The 19440-nt window shown below is 38.3% G+C and overlaps 1 protein-coding gene across 1 annotated transcript in view; it reads left to right on the top strand.

Moving 5' to 3' along the window:
• tmem102 (transmembrane protein 102) overlaps positions 1–19440 on the top strand; it is a 35228-nt gene that overhangs the window by 806 nt on the left and 14982 nt on the right. The window contains exon 2 of the mRNA XM_030162514.1: positions 635–846. Coding sequence (XP_030018374.1) covers positions 645–846 — 202 coding nt within the window. The 5' untranslated portion in view covers positions 635–644. The remainder of the gene's footprint in view (positions 1–634; positions 847–19440) is intronic.

The following is a 19440-nucleotide window of genomic DNA, read 5'->3' as shown; positions in this document are numbered from 1 at the left end:
CATAATGATTTCAGCTTTGTTACTTTCCTGGCACGCTGTTTAATGCTGTAATCTAAACAGATAAGTGCTCTATGAATCGCTAGGCTATATTCATAAGCTTATATTCTTGGAATGACTAAACGTCCTGCCATTTCAGTCCTTTAAAAACCCACGTATCCTGCTGGTTTGGTGGAGTAAAGTTTATTCTAGCTAACTCTTTTCACATGGCACTGCCCTACTAAGTAATCCATAAATTGAACAACAACAAAGATAGCAGGATTGATGGAAAAAAAATGTAGTTTAAAGTCAGTCAGGTAGGAGTTGAGGTTATTTTTTGTGTTTGAAATCTGCCTACCTGAAATATTCATCATCAGATACAATAGCTGGTCATTAATATGGTTGTTGTCGCTACCATATCGCTGTGCTGTTAAAATTTAATGCTGCTTTCCCTCTGATGTCATTTGTTTTTGCAGACACACAGTCTCATGACACACACAAGGCAGCTGAAAACAAGCAAGCATTATTCAGCAACACAAAATCACTCTAAACCCAGAGTGCAACGTTCATCCTGTGTTGTTGCTGCCACTGTGACACAAAGCGTGTCTCAATCACAACAGTTCAAACTGTCCTCTTTTTCCTTGTTTGGACATCACAGGGTTGTAGAGATGGATTCCCTGATGAGTGCGGTGGCACCGCGCTCCCCAGCCCCCGCCAAGAAGCTGTCAGAGGTGGACTTCCGGTCTGGAGCCGCCCTGGATCAGCTCTCAACCCAAGTGTCTGAGCTGGTTGTTCTGGAGCAGGGAGAGTTTGGAGACCAGACCGCCTTAGAAGTCCACACTGCCAAGGACTTTATCTTTAACATGCTAGGTATGTCTGCAAAGTATGAATGGATTATTTGAGCTTTATCACAGGTGATGCCTAAAAGATCTTGTCTTGAGTCATCAGTTTGATATGAACAAGACTGAAGGCCACTATACTGGATAAACTGATTTTTATGGAGAGCATCCTCTGATGGTTTCACTGAAAAACTTTATAGAATTGATATTGTCAATGGCCACCTGCTTCTGTCACCATTAAATAATTGTGAGCCTTAGCGCTTTTAGTACAGACATTGGAACCATAATCATCATTGTCATTTCTTTAAATGTCAGTGACAACTGCTGTTATAGTAGACTTTTTTTAGAGCCCAGTATTCACCGTGTAGTCTTTACTGTGCCCATTTTTTTAAATTTTTCACAAGTCTTTTGCAAGCAGATGTGTATATTTCCAGAACATGGTCCACTCTTTCATTCTTAATCTTTTTTAGCCAAAGGCAGTACCACAAAGGACAATGAGCAATCTTTTGCATAAAGGCCCTCCTGCACACTCAGACTCGTATAATTCATGTTCACCGGGAAGCTGCCCACTCCAGCTGTTGAATCAGTGTTGTGCAAATGTCCACTAATGCTCTAGTTGTGTGTACTGGATATACCACACGTTGTATGCTCAGATGTAGTATCATAGATATAGATTGGGCTGGAGTAAGTGTCTTAGACTATGTTCAGACAGCAGGTCTCAATGCAAATTTGGATTTTTTGATGAAATCCGTTTTTGTTTGTGTGCTCGTTCATATTACACATTAAATGCAACTTCTATCAGTTTTGAGTATGAACTGAATGCGACCCTGAAGTCACCCACATGTGCAAAAGATGTCCTGACGTAATATGTGACCATGCAAGCACGCACTGGGTTTACGGAAGTAAATATGTTTTTCCGCCGCTCCTCCTCCTGGGATGCAGAATTGTGACATTTGTCTCATTTCAATGAAGTAAAGGTCAGATAAATGTGACCTGGCTGTTCAGACTGAAGTCGCATCGCAAACTATCAGATATGTTTTGGATTTAGGACCACATATGAAAGTGGCCTGGGTCGGATTTGAAAAAATCAGATTTGTGCTGTTCAAACTGTCTTTAACAGATGAGATGTGGGTCACATATGGGCAAAAAAAATCAGTTTTGGGCCACATTTGTCTGCAGTTTGAATGTAGCCTAGTAGTAATTTTATGAGACTTTCATTTTATACTGAGGAGTGCTGTGAATGAAATGATGAAGCTTATACAAATGGATGACACAGGGAGAGATGCGCTGGATTTCAAATAAACTCCTGCAAATGGAGATCTCCCATGGAGCTGTCGACCAGTAAATAAAACATGCTGTCACTATCAAGACAAAGTCTTTTTCTGAGGCTTTTTTTCTATACCCACATTTCCATTTGCAGCATCTGTTCAGAGGTTTGTGAACTGCTGCTTCTGTTTATAGATATGTGGGTATAACTCACATCAAACAAAGTCTCAGATATGGAATTTGCTTTAAAGTGGTAGTACAGTGTTTTCAGTTCAGTTCTCTGATTTGCAGAATTGTGAGCCTTATAGTTTTGTGGATTTGAAAGATGAATACATTTACATTTAAATAACACCTTGAATTCAGATATTTGTGATGTGCGTTCATATCTTCAGAATTTGTGGCTGTATTGTCTCAAATAGACAGATACATAAGGCTTTTTAGTCTTATTATTAATGTCAGTTGTGTGTGAACAGTGAAGTGTGTTTGTTTGTCCAATAGGTGGCACTCTCCCCCCTCCCTGCTGTCCTCTGTCATCCCTTCCCTCTCATGTCACTGTCAGTCAGAACACTCAGAACAGCATGGTTGTCAATCTTTGAACAAGTTTCGTACATTTCTTTTAAGTTCCTGACTTGACTCCTCTGTTGTTTAATTCTACTTACATTTCAGTGTCTCCCTCTTTTTGCTGTCTTGTTTCTCTTGTGTCATACTTGTAACTACATTTGGCTCAGCTCCTTCTTTGTGCCCTGAAACATCAAAACACACATATTCACTAATCCAGGCAAGTGAGTGCTACTGGATTCACTGACAGTCTTTTCTTAAGGATATAGAAGCCACTCTACTTAAGATTCTCACCAAATCTGAAATACCTTCACGAAATATTTACCTCTCCTAGGGAAAAATCAAAATAGTATTTAAGCCTGTGTTTCTCAGTTCATCGTATCACTTAGACAGGCGCTTTTTGCCAAGACTTCTAACATTTTTAGGTGTTTATCTGTATTTTCTCTTGGTCGGGTTTCATTTTTCATGATGTGGATGCACAGCCCTCTGCTTTTCGTCTTTGCTCTTGTTCCCTCTCAGCTGAAAATCTTCCGGAGACTTTTTCAGTTTTGAGTTTGCTTTGGCTGGCATAATCACCAGTGGTTTGCTGGTATTTTCATACCCTGTGCCTTACCGCCCACTGTGACAGCTCTGTGTGAAAAGGGAGGAAAAAAGTTTGGCACTTTTCAACAGAGGGAGATGACTTGTATTGGATTCTTGGAATATAAAGTTAAGTATGCAGTGGTAGCTGCATTAGCAGCTCTATGCCTCTCACATCTCTGTTGAGGATGAAAGGCATCACTGACAAGGAAATATCTTCTTGATGGAGTGGTGGCATTACAGCGGACTTGTCGCAGCTGCATAGTTGTGTGTGTGTGTTTACATATTTATTGGGTTGACCCACATGTTCTGAAATCATTCAGTTTGAGGGTTAAGAGTTACTTTTAGGTCAGAGTTGGGGTTGTGTTTATGGGAAAGGCTTAGATTTGGCCATTTCGTACTTAAGGTAAGCTTCTATGTAAGTCAGTGTAAGTTCCCTTAAAAACACGAAAACACATTTCTGTGTGTGCATAGAGGATGCTGAACTCTAGTGGTTATGGCTGTTTTTGCCTGGCTTTTATAAAGTTCCAGCTGCAGCAGGATCCCCACTGGGCTTTCCACACTGTCAGTGTAGAGAAAAGAGATTAGACTTGCACACAAACACACACACAGTAAATTTCTTCACAGCCTGACACATCCAAGGAGAGGCTCTTATTTACCCTGCGTTGGAGTAAACAGTGTGGTTTGCCTTCAGGCAAGCGTGGTGGGGGCTACTGTATATCTTTTGAAAAACAAAAGTCTGATGACAGCAAAAATAAACGCAAAGTGCCGGTGAAGCAAAAGACCTGGTGCTTGATCCAGATATATCCAAACCCAACTTTTCAGATCATACAGTTTGTTAGCCAGCTTAAGAGAGTTCAGTTCAGAGTTCAGCCTTTCCTGGTGTCGGTGAAAATGGATTCTTTGATCCAAGTTTAAAAAGACAAGAGCACAGTTCTTTCTTCCCATATATTTATATATATATACAAACCTGTTGCATCTTAGGTTTTGGGAGAATTAAATATTGTAGTTATGAGAGGAGATGCTGATCCACACATCCTTGTGCAGGTGGTTGTGTAGTTTTCCATTAACCCCCACCTCTTGGCTTTATGTAGGTTGATTACATCACATCAGTCCCTTTGTTTTCGCCTATCTTTCACACTTAAGCCCCTTAACTGTATGTGCATTGGGGCTTGAACAGTGATAAGTGGAGGTGTTTAGAGAGAGAAGGATGATCAGCACCTGAGTTAGTTTCCTCAAAGTCTGGGGAAACTTGAAGGAAAAGAATGTGTGCAAATGGGATTCCACAAAAAATCATTTTTTTTGGTCACTTAATAGAAATTTGCTGTACTTAAAATCCTCAGTCATGCCATTCTTGTTATCATCAATCATCACATAGTTCTAGACCAGGGGTGTCCAGTCCTGGTTCTCTAGGGCCAGTATCCTACATGTTTCAGATGTATCCCTCTCCCAACACACCTGATTCAAATGATAAGCCTCTCATCAAACTCTGAAGAAGTCTGATAATGACCGTCAGGTGTGCTGGAAGAGGGAAACATCTAAAACATGCACATCCCTGTTCTAGACAGTAAATGAAAAAGCATAAAGATCAGTTTAGACTGAATTGTCCATGGTATTATCTTGTGTTATGGTAGTAAGTAATATTTGATCCAAACCTAACCAGTAAGGTTTGTGCACTTTTTATGAATTTGATAATTTTCTCTGTAATATTGAAGAGTTCAGGCAAGTGTTTGCAATTTAATATTCCTGTCAAAACAAATTTATTTCCTTTTATAATCTTGGAGAGGCACAGCCTATAAGATGTGGAACATCTATAGTTTCCTCTGAACACACTTAAATAGTGGCACTCTTCAATTTCTGTCCATCTCTTCCCAAAGTTGCACAGATTTGGTATGAGGTGATATATATTTTATTTGTTTATTTTTTGGCCTTGGGGGGTCACATTGGTAAAATTCTAACCATCTGAGTGGCAGTTTTATGTTGTTTTGGGCAAGAAGCCCTGTTCGCTGAGGCAGGCTGCTGGCCTGCTGGACCGATACAGTGGCTGGACAGTCTTTCAGTCCAACTCATTAACTGGTGGACTGATGATTGGTGTGAATGATTCACAGCTTGATGTTGTTTCTACTTCTGTGGCTCCCTGCCCCATTTGACTGCAGAATTTTGATGCTTAGTGCATTCACGATTCGGGTCCAGGCTGCTGAAAGGGGGCCCAAATGCCTGCTTTAGCTAAATATATCACTTTTAATGCCATATTTTGATTATAGAGCTTCCCTTCATCTGGCAGCTGGTCCAGATCCATGGCACAACAGAAGCCGACTGAATTATTATTTTTTTGGCTATTGAGGCTTTCTATTCTCAGATTGTATCCATGCGGACACAGCAGTGCCAAGTAGCACAGATGAGAGGCTCCTTGGGTGCCATAAGTGATGGTCATTGACGGCTTTTTGGCATTTAGCAGGCTAAAATCTCGATTGTTTCACAGTTAACCCTTGTGCCAAAGTGAATGTACAACACCATCTACTTGATGTTAATTTAACTTCAGTTCACAACCTCTGTTAAAAGATGCAACAGTGATTTGTGTGTTCTCTGACTGAACTGCTTTACCCGCACCATTCATTAAGTATCTTTCATGGTATCTAATTGAAAATGACTTACTGAATTTGCCATGTTCAGTAAGATGTGTTTTGACATTGCATGACACATTATCTAGCGTCCTGCTCATTTTAATAACCAAGGCTGACACTGTGATTTTGGCTTCTCCATAATAACACTTTAAATATTCCTGTGGCGATGATGGACGAATCATTTGGGTAGTAGCTGTCAAACTGATAACAGTATTTTATGTGCAGGCTGCAGCTGTCTGAGCTGCTGCTGCTGCTGCAAAAAAAAGAAAAAACTTTGAGGGCTTGATGTTTGCCACACACCTCACTACTCCTCCTTGGCTGACACATTTCAGTTATCATTCTTTAACATTTTTGTTGCACACCTAGAAATATTGAAAGTAAAAATCAACTGAAATGTCCACTTTCTCTGTTTTTGCAAACTTCCTTCACATCTGCCATCAACCTAGACTTATTATTTAAATGCACCACTCAAATACCCGTTGCTGTAGCACTATGAGCATAGTAATTGCAACATTCTCACACACAGGTGACGTAACGGGCAGCCGCAAATACTACTTTGGTTTACAACTTCTGCATCAGCAAGCGAGTGTACAATTGAGCACCTCATCGAAGTCATTCAGTCTGTACCTGCTCACCTGCTGTGACACATAATAAGTAAGGACAGTGTTCGATTCTGCTGTGTAATTCAGGAACATGTGTGAATATGATTCAAAGAGTGGTGGAGAAGCAGGCTAGTATTTCAAAAGAATGTTACTCTGGCCTTATTCACACCTGGTATGAACGTACTGTAAGTCCTGAATGAACCATCCACGTGTGAACAGCTCTAATGCAGGGTGTGAACAGACTCAGGATGCATTGAGAACCAGTCACTCAGGTGTAGTCTGCTGATGTGACGCCTTCTCTGTAGGTGATCTCAGTGTGCAAGCAGCATCCCATTAAAGTGTTTTTGAAGATGTCTTAGAAATTTTAACTTCACAGATATATTTTTGTTAGATATCCAGTACAGTGGAAAAGTCTTCGTCCACCTCTGTTTATTGGTTTTGCAGGGCTGAAATGAGCAGACATGTTAATTTCAAATTCTCTTTTCTTCACATAGAACATGAAAATACAGGAAATACATGCACGGCTTTAAAAGACACCCAAAAAACTGAACTAAATGGATTCTAAAGGTTAAATTTAGTGTGAGCCCTGACCCCATGACAAGAAGCATCAAACAATTAGAAACACCTGACATGTGTTGAATGAAACCTGGTATAAAACACCAGATAATTGATGCAATGAATCTCATATTTAAAGACATGTTAAGTGCAAAGGGAGGTCATGTGAAATGTTTAATGGAGTACACTTCCCATATAACTATATTGTATCTTAATACAGAAACTGAGGAATGCATATGTCTTGACCTAGTACTTTTGCACAGTACTGGATCTTCACTTTTTGTCCTCTATGAAAAAGTAGAATATCTGCAATTTTCATAATCCAGTGTGTATTCAAGCACATATTTTAAGCGACTGTAGAGTAGTCATCAATAGGTGTTTTTCAGTAAACATATTTAACATGGAAAAAAAGTTAGACAATCTTGGGTTGGACACAGCAAAATGTGAAAAAATTGTAAATATAAATATTAGATGAATATTTTTTCACAATCCTGTTTATGGGAATAATAATTTGGATTTGGATTTTTTTTTAAACTTCACAAGGTCACTTCACTTTCACTTGACTCTTTATGTTAACCCAGATAATACAGCATATGTGTGCAAGAGAAGAACACAAATGGAATGGTCAACACCGTTAACATTTAAGGCATATTGATTGATTATAATGGTACCTCACGCAGAGAGCAATACTCAAGAAAACACTTCGCTTTAAAAGCTGCTGGTAGATTTCAGGACCTACAATTAATCACATTTGCATAGAAACCTTATAGACCCAACCTGTCCAAGTAGAAATGAAAGTGTATGTCCTGTTTTTAGGCTGTAGATGACATTATTTATTTGCATATAGAGTTGTGAAGTTACATCCAGACCCAGGGCTGTGTGTGAACTGACAAACTGGATCGCTCAGGACTCATATTAATGCCAGGTCTGAACAGGAAGTCCATCTTAAGTAAATTTGCCTGCTCTTTGTTAGGACATTAGGTTATGAGTTAATTGCTTTATGCCAGGTTAATCTGAGACTTAGTTGATCTCTGTGGAGTCCTTCCAGCTTCATCTGCTCCTTCTTAAAAGGTCAGAACCCCTTTTTTTTTAACATAACCAGTCTACCCTGCTGTCCAAAAATGTAATATGCCAAAATAAAACTGCTGTGATGCTGTTTTCTTGTGATAATTGCCTGTTCTTTTAGCAGGACATGGGATCCCAGTGTGGCAGGCTTCAAGGCGTTAGCGAGGTGCTGACGGCTTCCTGCATCCTTCTCTCTGCAGGTGGTTTAGACACACCGCATCTGTCAGCCCTGTTCGTATTAAACACAGAGGCATGTGCACACACTGCGACCCAGCTCAGCAATCCCACACATCCTCCTCTATCAGATAAAATTGGAGCTTCTCTATTCGGGTTCTTCTGGAAGCTATTTTCAAACCAATCCCCAGCTGTGATATGAATTCATAAACATTGAGGCAGGCAGGTGGCTCACCTTTCGGCAGCTGGGTTGTCTGGGATTAATCCCGCTATTAACGTGCAAGATAGAAAGCTGCGAGACGTGCTGGTTGAAAGCCACTGATAACATCCAGTCGAGACTATATTAGTCAGTTTGGAAGAGATTGGATTGCTCCTTTTGGGATAAGGTTACTTTCCAGGTTATTGTTATGGCGTGCTCTGCTGCCGTATTAGACTTTTATTGTCTAAAATAACAGAAAGGTCACACAGAGGTAGGGGAAGTGCAGCAGCAGCTGTGAATCTTGCTTTGACATGAACAACAGCTTTTCCTTCAGCCGCGACTGCACCAAGGTGCCCTCATCTAAGAATAGCACTTAATCTGTCAAAGTTAACTGCATTAAAATAAAGGTATCTTTTACTGATACTTCAACCAAAATTGCTGCACATCTTCATAGGGAAATACATTTTGGGATCAGTAGTGCTGCATACACTGATTTTCAAGACTACAGCTTCGATTATTGTGTAAAAGCAACAATCAATGAATACAATCTGACAAGGAATGCATAGCGTCCAATGAATAGGACTAATTCTAATTCATATTACACAAACACCATGTCACGCAGACCCTGTATTTGTACAGTGATGATATTACACAGTATTGTACATCACCTACCCTGCATTAAGAACCCTGAACCCTTAACAACCCTTGGCCTTAGAAACTGGGAGATTTACTCAAACCCCAGAAGAAAACAGATTTTTTGGGCTGTGATTTGGGGCAAGTGGAAAATAAATCATGTTTTCTTTTGTATTGTCCTCGATATGATGAACTGAGAGCCTCTTTGTTTGATGACATGTTTATCTGAAATCGTGATATGTTCTGGAGCACTGATGATGACAAGATGAAATGGTTGTTTAGTTCAAATGTATTTAAATTAGCATTATTTATCTGTAAAGCCTGGAAAAAGTGGCAGATGTGTTTGTTTAAATAGGTCAGTACTTTGTTTTGTTCATATCTATTGTGCCTATTGTCTGGTATTTGATTTTTGGTTTGTATTTTTGGTGTCTTACAAGCCCGTGTAAGGGCTGGGCATGTTTTTTTTATGCAAGACACTATAATAAAAACATTCACTCATTCAGAAAGTGGTATAAATGAGTTTTTACAACAATCTGCATTCAGGGACTCTGTATCTTCTGACTGATTGTAATGTAACATAGGATGGGTCATCTAGAATTTTCTCATGCATCATTTGGAAGGGTTGATGTTCTTCCATGTTTGTTGAGCCAGGTTGGATTTGGATTTTACAGATGGATTCCCATACCATGTCTGGAAATTCCATATTTTATTAGTACTCCCCAATACTGCCTGATAGAACGTATGCATAATGTATGTGTGTGTGAGTGTGTGTATAGATAGGTAGATAGATAGAACTCTTTATCATTCCAGCCCCAGTGAAAAGTAATTTTTAAAAGTTAACATGGTATAGGTTTTTTCAGACTTTGTTAGCTCTGTGCCAGTGCAGGAGATAGGTCTGGCGTCCAAGTGGTAAACATTATTTGGGGTGTTCCTTGGCACAAGATGCTGTGTTTGATGATGCGTTTTAGAGAACTATGTGTACTCGAGGAAGCACTTTGCGGTGCTAGAATGACTAAATGCCTTCAAAATAAAGCAGCAGATAAAAATATGTCTATGTCATGACTTGCCATTGTAAAGATGTAAAATAATGCTCGCCATTTCAAGCAGGAAGGGGGACTTGGCCATAATGCTCAGATAGAGGAAAGAAAATGACAATCTCACCAATGTGCAAAGAAAATATTCACCTGTACTGCAACAGAGCACTTAACAAGATACAAAGAACTGTACCTCAAAATGTCACGACTGGCAGAAATGCATTTATCTTTAACCATTCTGCAACATTGATATGACACATGCAAGATACGAGTCCACATCCAATAGAGTTAAAAATGCTGGTTTACACTAGCGTCCTAGCTCAAATACTACCTCCAACCAGCACTTATAGATGTATAGTTAAAGGGGTCATATTTTGCTAACCCGCTTTTATTAGTCTTTGGTACATTTATTTGTGTATTTGGACCCTAATAGTTCAAAAAGTTTGAATTTGAATCCTCCAGGTGCTGCAAAGTTAAATTTATATTAATTTTGGCAAAAATCACGTGGATTTCTATGACCCGTTTCAATTCCTGCTTAATTTGTTAAGTCTTGTAACTCGTTACGTCATGACATTTGCACATCAAGGTCAAGACTTCCAACGAACAATTCTCTGAGTATGACATAATTGTTTATCAGCAGCAGCGGTTGTAGTAAAAACTGGAAATATGTCCAAACTTAAAGCTGATTATCTAAAATGTTTAGTGGTTGGTTGTATTAATGAACACAAGTGGCTGAACGGGACACAAACCACACAAACCACAAACCATCATTTGCATTTAAAGGGTCAGCGCTCAAAATGACCTTTCTGGTGTCATTACTCAGAAATAGGGTTGAAGATGGACCTGTGGAGTTGAATTAATAAAGAATTCAGACCCAAGCATAGCATTTACAGTTCATGTAGACCACATGGAACTGTTTGAAAATGAATAATTCCGTTTAAAAAAGCAAAAGATCACTCCTTTAAGTGATGCTTCATAAATGTGGAAGAATTCCATGTAATAATCCTGAAGTAGAGATTAACTTTACAGCACTGTCTTAAATCTGGTGAAAAATAGTCTGTTTTTGATACTTATAGATATCCTGTAAAATATTCAGTTGTAAAGATTTAATGTTAGCGCTAGCTAGTTAGAATTACAGACCAGATTAGCCACAGTAATCGGCACTAGTCGTAATAAAGCTGTTGTGCTAAAGCATAGTTAAGGATAATAAGAACTGATGTTTTAAGCGTAAAACAAATACTCTGTTTTGTTTCTTTTTTATGTTCAGTAGCAAATCTTTGAGCATGTGTTTTGTTTTCTCTAATGAAATATATTTCCTCTCCAGCACTATGTTTGAACAGCTGTCGCTAAGCGCACAACAATAAAGACAAGACATTATCATTATGTTTTTGGTATTAATTTTTTATATAATGCTAGTTGTATTTACATATGCCAGGAAAAGAAATTCAAAGAGATGCCTTTTTCACTGATGGTTAAATGTATGCAGTCGAGGGAGTCAAGGGAATGGGATAAGAGTTTAGAATTTAAGTGGAATGTTTATCAGGGAAAGGATTGGTGGAAGAGAGTTGTTTTTTTCACCCTAAGCTTAAAATGGGCCATCTGGACTTTTTTTTCTTAATTTAACTATGGAAAGGTTAGAAAATATGCTGTGAGTGAGTCCTTTTGCCCATTTTTCTAGTGCACTTAGAACTTTCAAAATCTAGCTCTCACTCACAGTTCACTGCATTTACTGCTATTCTGCTAAAACTTCTTATTCTCCAGCCTCTAGTACAGGTGTGAGTGAAATTACAATTATGACCCAATAAAGCCTATAAAGCGCAATGTCTCAGGTTTCAGAAACTGTTGGAATTTTTCCAATTGGGCAAATGGTGAAAGAATTCCAGTCATCCAAACTGCATATACACAGGGTGTGTCAGCGATGATACGTCTGGTTTTAAAGAGTTAACTAGTTTTTCCTTTTTGCTTTTTAGTCATATTGATTCCAGTGTGTCCATTCTCTCCAGTATGTAGTTTTCTGTCCGTTCCCACTGCTCGTTTTCATCTTCCTCCTGCAGAATTCAGCTCTTAAAAGGTCTCTGTCCTCCTGCTATTAGACATGCTGGTTGTTCATATTCTGCCCATCTCTACTCATTTACTCATTGGACCCTTGAGTTTTTTATTCTCATAGTTTTTCCATCGACTTCTATCAGGAGCTATCACTTTTCTTCTTGCTGTTTATTACTGCTGAGCCTTAGTTGCTCTTCAATCGTATCTGGAGCACCTGTGAGGTTTTTAGTCTCAAGGTTATTCTCTTTAAGCATTCAGCTCTTCTCCTCCTCCTCTTCCTCCTCCTCTTCCTCCTCCTCTTCCTCCTCCTGCAGTGTTCTTCAGGAGGGCAGATGTTTCCGCCTCCACCAGACACAACAGCTGTTCAGGTTGATTCACAGCCATGGGTTCTTCCATCTCAGGATTCTTCTGTTGAAGCTGCACCCGGTGGTAGTTTTTCAGTGTTTTCAACTCCTCCTGGTGCAAAGACCTCTCTTGTTGCAATGATGGGATGTCTTCTCATCAGCCTTCAGAGCAGCTGCAAGGGTTTCACTCTCATGTTTTGTTTGTTTTTAAGCAGAGCCTCATAAGCAGCTTTTTGATTTCTCTAGCTGCTCCTGGAGAAAGGCTTTCTCTGGCTGAAGTATCATTTTCTATTGTTGATTCTGGGGGTTTCTATCTGTTTGAGAAGGAAATCCTGTTCTCTCTCAGCTTCCTTCTCCTGTTTACAGAGAGCTTCCTCCATCTCATTTAGTTCAGCTCCATTCTTCAGGGCTTCAGTCTGCTCCAGTTGTACTAACATTCCATCTGTACAGCTTTGGAAAAGGCCTCAGAAGCTGCAATTTCTTTTTCAAACATTTCCATTTTAAGGAACAGAAGGTTCGTTTCACACTTGTGTTCATCCGTTGTTCTCAGGTGTTTCTGAGAGCTAAGTTTGGTTGAATGCTATTTCTTGCTACTCCTCTTCTAGTGGTGGTCGATGGGTTCTGTGGGCTTACTGCAACATCATTTTGGGGTTGTTTAACTCCAGTTTCAGATCTACATGGTTCTGTATAAAGTCTGTAGTGTGGCAGAGAATGTGTGCAGTTGGTCCATTAGAGGAAGGTTCTCTGGTGTCCTTCTCATACACTTGTTCATAGTGATCCTTTCATTCAGCCTTGGGCTTCATTGTCTTCTGGTTTTCTAACACCTGGCGTATTGAATCTTAAGTGAAAAACTGTGTGTAGGCTGAAACAAACTTGTACAGCTTTTCTATATACATTTGATAGTACGGTGCTTCAAATGACCATTTGATATTCTGATCCTGAAGTTCTTCACTTATATTAATTCATTTATTCTTGAGAAGGTTACATCTTTGTTTTCATTAATAAAAATAGGCTACAGCTTATTATGCAATGGAGTCGAATGCCGATGTCAAGAATTTAACCAACCTGAGTAATAAATGTCAGTATAGAATGTGAAGGCAACAATTCTAAATGAGCTTTTTTTTCCTCACATGGGTGCCATAGGGGGTAATACAATACAATACAAAACAATACAAAACAATGCAACACAAGGCAATACCTTGTATTGCATCGTGCATTTTATCAGCATTTACGGCTATAATACTTACAGTTCTAGTGTTAGAGAATGCTCACATTAACCCTTTCATGCATAGTGGTCACTACAGTGGACAGCTATTCAACAGCTGTTCTCTTGTATATTCATGGGTTTTGTTGATTTATGTGCATATCAGACAACACGGTGGACATTTATGCAACATCTCATACACTGCAATTCACGCAATTACTGATAAATAATTGGTAAACATGATCTGCAGTAACATGTTTGAGTGGAAATCAATTGCTAGTTGTTATTAGACTGTAATTAACAGGTTTTTTTTTTTTTGCAAATTATCTCCGCGAAGTGAGTAATAACTAGTATTAGAGTATGATAAAATGTGAGAAAACATCAGATTAGCAGCATTAATATTTTTATTTCATAGTTTTCACACAGTATATCACTTTCTGTTATTACATTTTAACCCTTTCATGCATGACGTCCACCTTTGTGGACAAATAGTTTAAGCTCATTTTCCAAAGGGTTATAAAGGTAATATTCGCCAAACCACATGGGTGCACTCTGTATAGACCCTAAGCAATACAATATAAAAAAAAAAGTATCATCTTAAATTTAGAATTTGGATGCTCTGTGATCTCATAAAGTTAACCTCCTAAGACTCATATATGGGTGTACTGTTTGTGGACAAGAGTTTCACAGCTTTAAAAAAGACAAACAAACCAACAAAAAACTGTCCACCACAAAGGGCGTTCCATGAACATTTTTTTAAAAAGCATTTGAAAAAACTGTTGCATCATAATGTTTCCAATGTAGGCAATTATTCAATTCTGAAAACAGCCAAAACATATATATTTGTATATTCCTGTGTATCAAGAGGTTAAAAATCTTCTTAATAAAACCATATTAAAAAAAAAACAAAAAATTCAAAATGCATTTCAACTTTAGCCTAATTTTGAGCAATAAAATCAGTCAATCAATCCCAAAAAAGAAATAAAAATTAGATACTTTTTTCTTAATTCATGCATGAAAGGGTTAAGCGAGTCTGAAGTTTGGTCACACAAACAAGGAATTTGACTTCGGCTTAACCTTAGCTCTCACATGTTGTAGAATAAAGAATAAGAATTTTTCACAAAGCTGTACCAACAGTGTGAGACCAAATGGCAGACAGAACAATAATGCAAGTATAAGCATAACGTTCTGCACACTTTTAATACCCTTCGGCCACATACAGTGTAAGATTCTGTTTAAAGTTGCTGCCCTATTTTCAATGGGCTTCTACTCTATGCCAAGATGCATCCACAGTATAAATTTGGTGTGGATATCACAATGCATTCTTCAGATAATGTGATTACACCGTTGTATGGACAGACAGACAACAAAACAATTACAATACTCCTTCGGGCAATATTTTTCATTTATTTTTTTCATTTATTTATTTGTATCAGACATGTAAATAGTTACAGTCCATAGAGTATAATGAGCATTAAAAAAAATATTAAAAAGGATTATAAATGTATGGCCAAAGGGTAAAAACCAGTAGTTCAGTATACAAGGACAATATATAATGGTTTACAAATATAAAATACTATAAATAGACAACAGTGTTTCGCAGGATTTGTGCAAATATGCATGAGGTACATACTGTGTGTTACAGTTTGGCATTCAACAGAGTGACTGCCTGGGGAAAGAAACTGTCCATGAATCTGTTGGTGTTAGCATACAGTGCTCTGTAATGCCAGAGGTAAATACTTTTTTGACAAATGTGTTTCCTCAAAACTGAGATCAGTTTTTCTCCAGTGACCATCAAGATGTATAAAACACAAAATGCCAGCTGATTTTAGCAGTGTGTATTGCAAAAGCAGAGACTTTGCAAACCGATTGTACAGGCAAGCCCAGTGAGGGACTTGAATATGACAGCGATGGTGCTTCCAGGCTCGCAGTCGGTACAATAGGAACATCAAATAGCACGCTGCTCACAGGAAAGGGCATCTCATTTATATCCGCACAGGGTTTGAGCACATTCAGACAAGTTCTACACAGGCTGTAGTCGTTCTGGACAGCTTCAAGGTGTGAGCCAGTCAATATTCTGCACATAAATACATGTTATAAATAAGTGCATAAGAATGTGATTAGCGGCTACGTCTCAGCGTTGGTACTCCTGCCTCCATTGGCAGCAGCAGCACAGAGAAAGTATCAGCTTATTTAGAGGAATCCCATTTTCCAGAGAGATTTACAGACCTATTTTTGGAGTCGATCAAACCAAGAGGTGTGTGGCAGAATATTCTCACTTTTTCACTTTCCCATGATGCTACCGCTCTGCTACAGGGTGTTTCTTAGCTGTGCCATTTTGAGAGCGTTCATGTCTGAATAGACCCCAGAGGGTATAGTACAGCATATGTCCATACAGTTTATTTTATGTGTTATATTAACACTTTCACTGTATTCAATAAAAGAACACATTTATTTAAGATTATAGAAGAAAGCATCCCAGGAAAGAGGCCGTTTCAGTCCGACTACTGTTCAATATGTTTGGGCAAGCACCTATTGATGGAGTTGTAAACAAAATTCCCAAGATGGATGACAAATGAGAGCTCCTGTGCAAATTACATTCTCTATTGATTGTGGAATCTCAGTAAATGAGTTTTGTTTTTGTTTTTTTAAAGATGAGAGTTTAATCATTCATTTTCATAATATTATTAGGGGCCTTGAAATATATCGAAGGTTAAGCTTGTCATAAATCTAATTGGTAAAAAAAAAAAAAAAAGTGTTGCTGCTTGGCCGCCTTCACTGTTTTTTTTAAATTTGTTTTTAATCAACAAAAGAGAATGTAGATTGTGTATAAAAACAAACAAAAAAAAGGTAGACTAAGAAACAAGGGCTGCACAGCACGTCCTCCAGTTTTCTTAGTAAAGAAGCCCTTTTTATTTCTGTATTGTGGTCGATGTGAAATGCCGTGCAGCTTCCTGTGGGTGGTCCTGTTCGCTTAAATCCCATGCGGATTAATCTTGTGATGAATTATTGATGTTAAAACTAGATATTGATGTTTTTTCTCACAGCCTTACCTACCAAAAAGTCATTTGAAAGACTGTTGCAGCAGAAAAGTGATTGCTCCCTGATTGCAGCACCGATCAGGCTTAAAACCCAACCGCCCAATGTATGTTAAATGGGAACATTTGAACTATTGTTTAACTTAAAAGACACAAAGTAGGTAAGCTTTACTGTTGTCCATACCCTGAGATGGACTGAGTAACAAATAGCCATCAGAAAGTGACTTCACAAATGTGGAAATGGGTCTAGTCTGAAAATAGTCCTCATCGAAAACTTCCCTCTAATGGAAATCTACATTCAAAGACATTTTTTTTATAGGATTAGGTTTAATCCGTGGCTGTGAAACCAGCCTAGACTGTCTCCATTCCAGCTCTATTCTCAGACCGTGTGTGTCTACAGGCATAGGCGTTGAAGTGTTTGGATGTGTGTGTGTGTGCGCGCGCTGGCAGATGCCCAGCAAAGCAATGTGTGGCTGTCGATTTGACAGAGTTTGGATTAAAAAAGTAGATTGTGTTCCTTGGAACAACCGCAAACTTCCCGCAGCCAGTTTGGAGACGGAAGAAGCCTCGCTAATTGATACAGTTTTTCCTCCACACTGCTCTCTCAAACTGAAGCCCCCGTTTGAGAGATAAGATGCGCTTTATTCTCTCTTTTTTTTTTTTTTTTTTTTTTTTTTTACCCCAGCTCCCTTCCTATTTCTCGCCTATTTAATCCAATTTATCAGCGGCAGATAAAACCAAACAAATCAGTGGAGTCGTGGCTTTAAAGTCGTTGCCCTTTGGCTGGAGTCTGATCAGTTCCTCCCTTCCACACTGTCTTTTTCCTTCTGTACTCCTCTTTGATCTGCCTACCCTATGTTTCTCCCCTATTTCGTCCTCTTCACGCGGAACATGAAATTCAGATCATTTAGTCAGAATTTGTCTCACCTTACACCCAGAGAAGATTAGTTGGGTAGAAATAATGTGCTTGTGATTAAAATCCAGCTAAAACGACCCATGTCATCCTGTAGATTGAACATGTTGTTGACAGTAGGAAACGGTACCTTTGAAAACATGATACTTGTATAATCATTGTATTATAGTGATGATCTGCCAAGGAGATTTATTTATTTATTTTCCCCTATATCTAATTGCGGTTATTATGATGTTTTTATATTTTTGTCTTTAGGGATTATTTTATTGACATTCCCAGCTTTTTTTTTTTTTTTTTTTTTGTCAGTATTTGTCTCTGTATTTGTTCTTCGACTACCATTTAGTATTAACTTCGTATTTGTTTACCCGTTTGATGTATGTTTGTCTCTTGGCTGTTTATTGTAAAGCATCTTTGAGTACTTAGAAAAGCGCTATATAAAACCGATGTATTATTATTATTAGTAGTAGTAGTAGTGGTAGTAAAACACTAAATAATATTCCACCAGTTTGTTCTAGTACTTAATTTTACTCATCAATATTCTGATGTTGATGATTTTAGCATGTTCAAGCCAATATTCGATTATTACTGGCAGTATGTTCTGGCCATAAAGAAGGGTTTAAAGCCACAAATAACATGATGTGGACCCCAACTTGAGTAAGATTTCAGATTCAAAATAAACAAGATGAGCACAATGGTCTTGCTATGTCTTATGTCATTTAGGTCATTTTTATTTTGTTATTTTGTTTGTTGTTAAGTTTCACTCAGGGCCAAAATTTGTCTTCAAGCCATTTCATTTTCATTGATCCCCACTGGTAATATCATAGTACTTGCTCTTTGAAATTTCAGATCCTATCAAAAAATTACAGATAACATTGTACAGCTGCGGAAAAAATTATTAGACCATCGAAAGTGATCAAAAACAATGGTTATGCAATCAAGTACTAACTCCTGTGTGTATCATGTGACTAGAACAGACAGAAAATAAAACATGGAATGTCTAAAAGCACTGTTTTTGTCAGTACAGTGCCAATGATATTGATGTGAGAACTTAAGTGATTTTGGTTATTATCAAGAAAACCATAGAAAATGGATAGATATCAGCTCTGAAAATAAACTCTTATGAGCTATTTTTGTTGCTATCATTATATTTGTCCAAACAAATGTACCTTTAGTTGTACCAGGCATTCAAATGAACAAGAAATAGAAGAAAACAAGGGTGGTCTTATAATTTTTTCCACGACTAAATTATTTTTTGTTATGTTGTAGTCGATTCCTAAAACACATGACTCTAAGTGTGCCAGTAAGTCTTAATATCTTAGAAAGGGGTTGATTAATCTTTAATGATTTTATTGATCGCTTGGATTTGGTTAAAGGCAAGTTTAGTTTTGTTGAACATGCCTAATACATTGTCATTCATAACCTTGGCATGAAATGGATTTTATGGACTGTAATGCTGCGTTTCAGGCAAGTTTTTGAGCCCGTAAGTCACGACTTCAAACCACGACTCACCACTTTGTAGTGTTCAAGGCAAGTCATGCCAAACTGCCCGAGCACAAGGAATTGTGGTAGCTAGATGTAAACAAACCAGCATGGCGGACCGTGCAGGGCTGATGCTCATTTACAATCATTTCTATCCCAGAGGTGCTTGTTCCTTGCTTTTTTGAGGGAAACGGAGGAGTAAAAATGGTGCATAAGACAAGAGAAGCTGTTATACCTTTTATGTTGCGTTATGTGTACATTTGGATACGTATTTGGTATTCATTTATTGTAGTCCTAATGCTAGATTAGCTG

This window comes from Sphaeramia orbicularis, chromosome 18, assembly GCF_902148855.1.
Source record: "Sphaeramia orbicularis chromosome 18, fSphaOr1.1, whole genome shotgun sequence".
Lineage (NCBI taxonomy): Eukaryota > Metazoa > Chordata > Actinopteri > Kurtiformes > Apogonidae > Sphaeramia > Sphaeramia orbicularis.
Note: the sequence above shows the minus strand (reverse complement) of the source record. Positions and strands in the feature narration are given on the sequence as shown.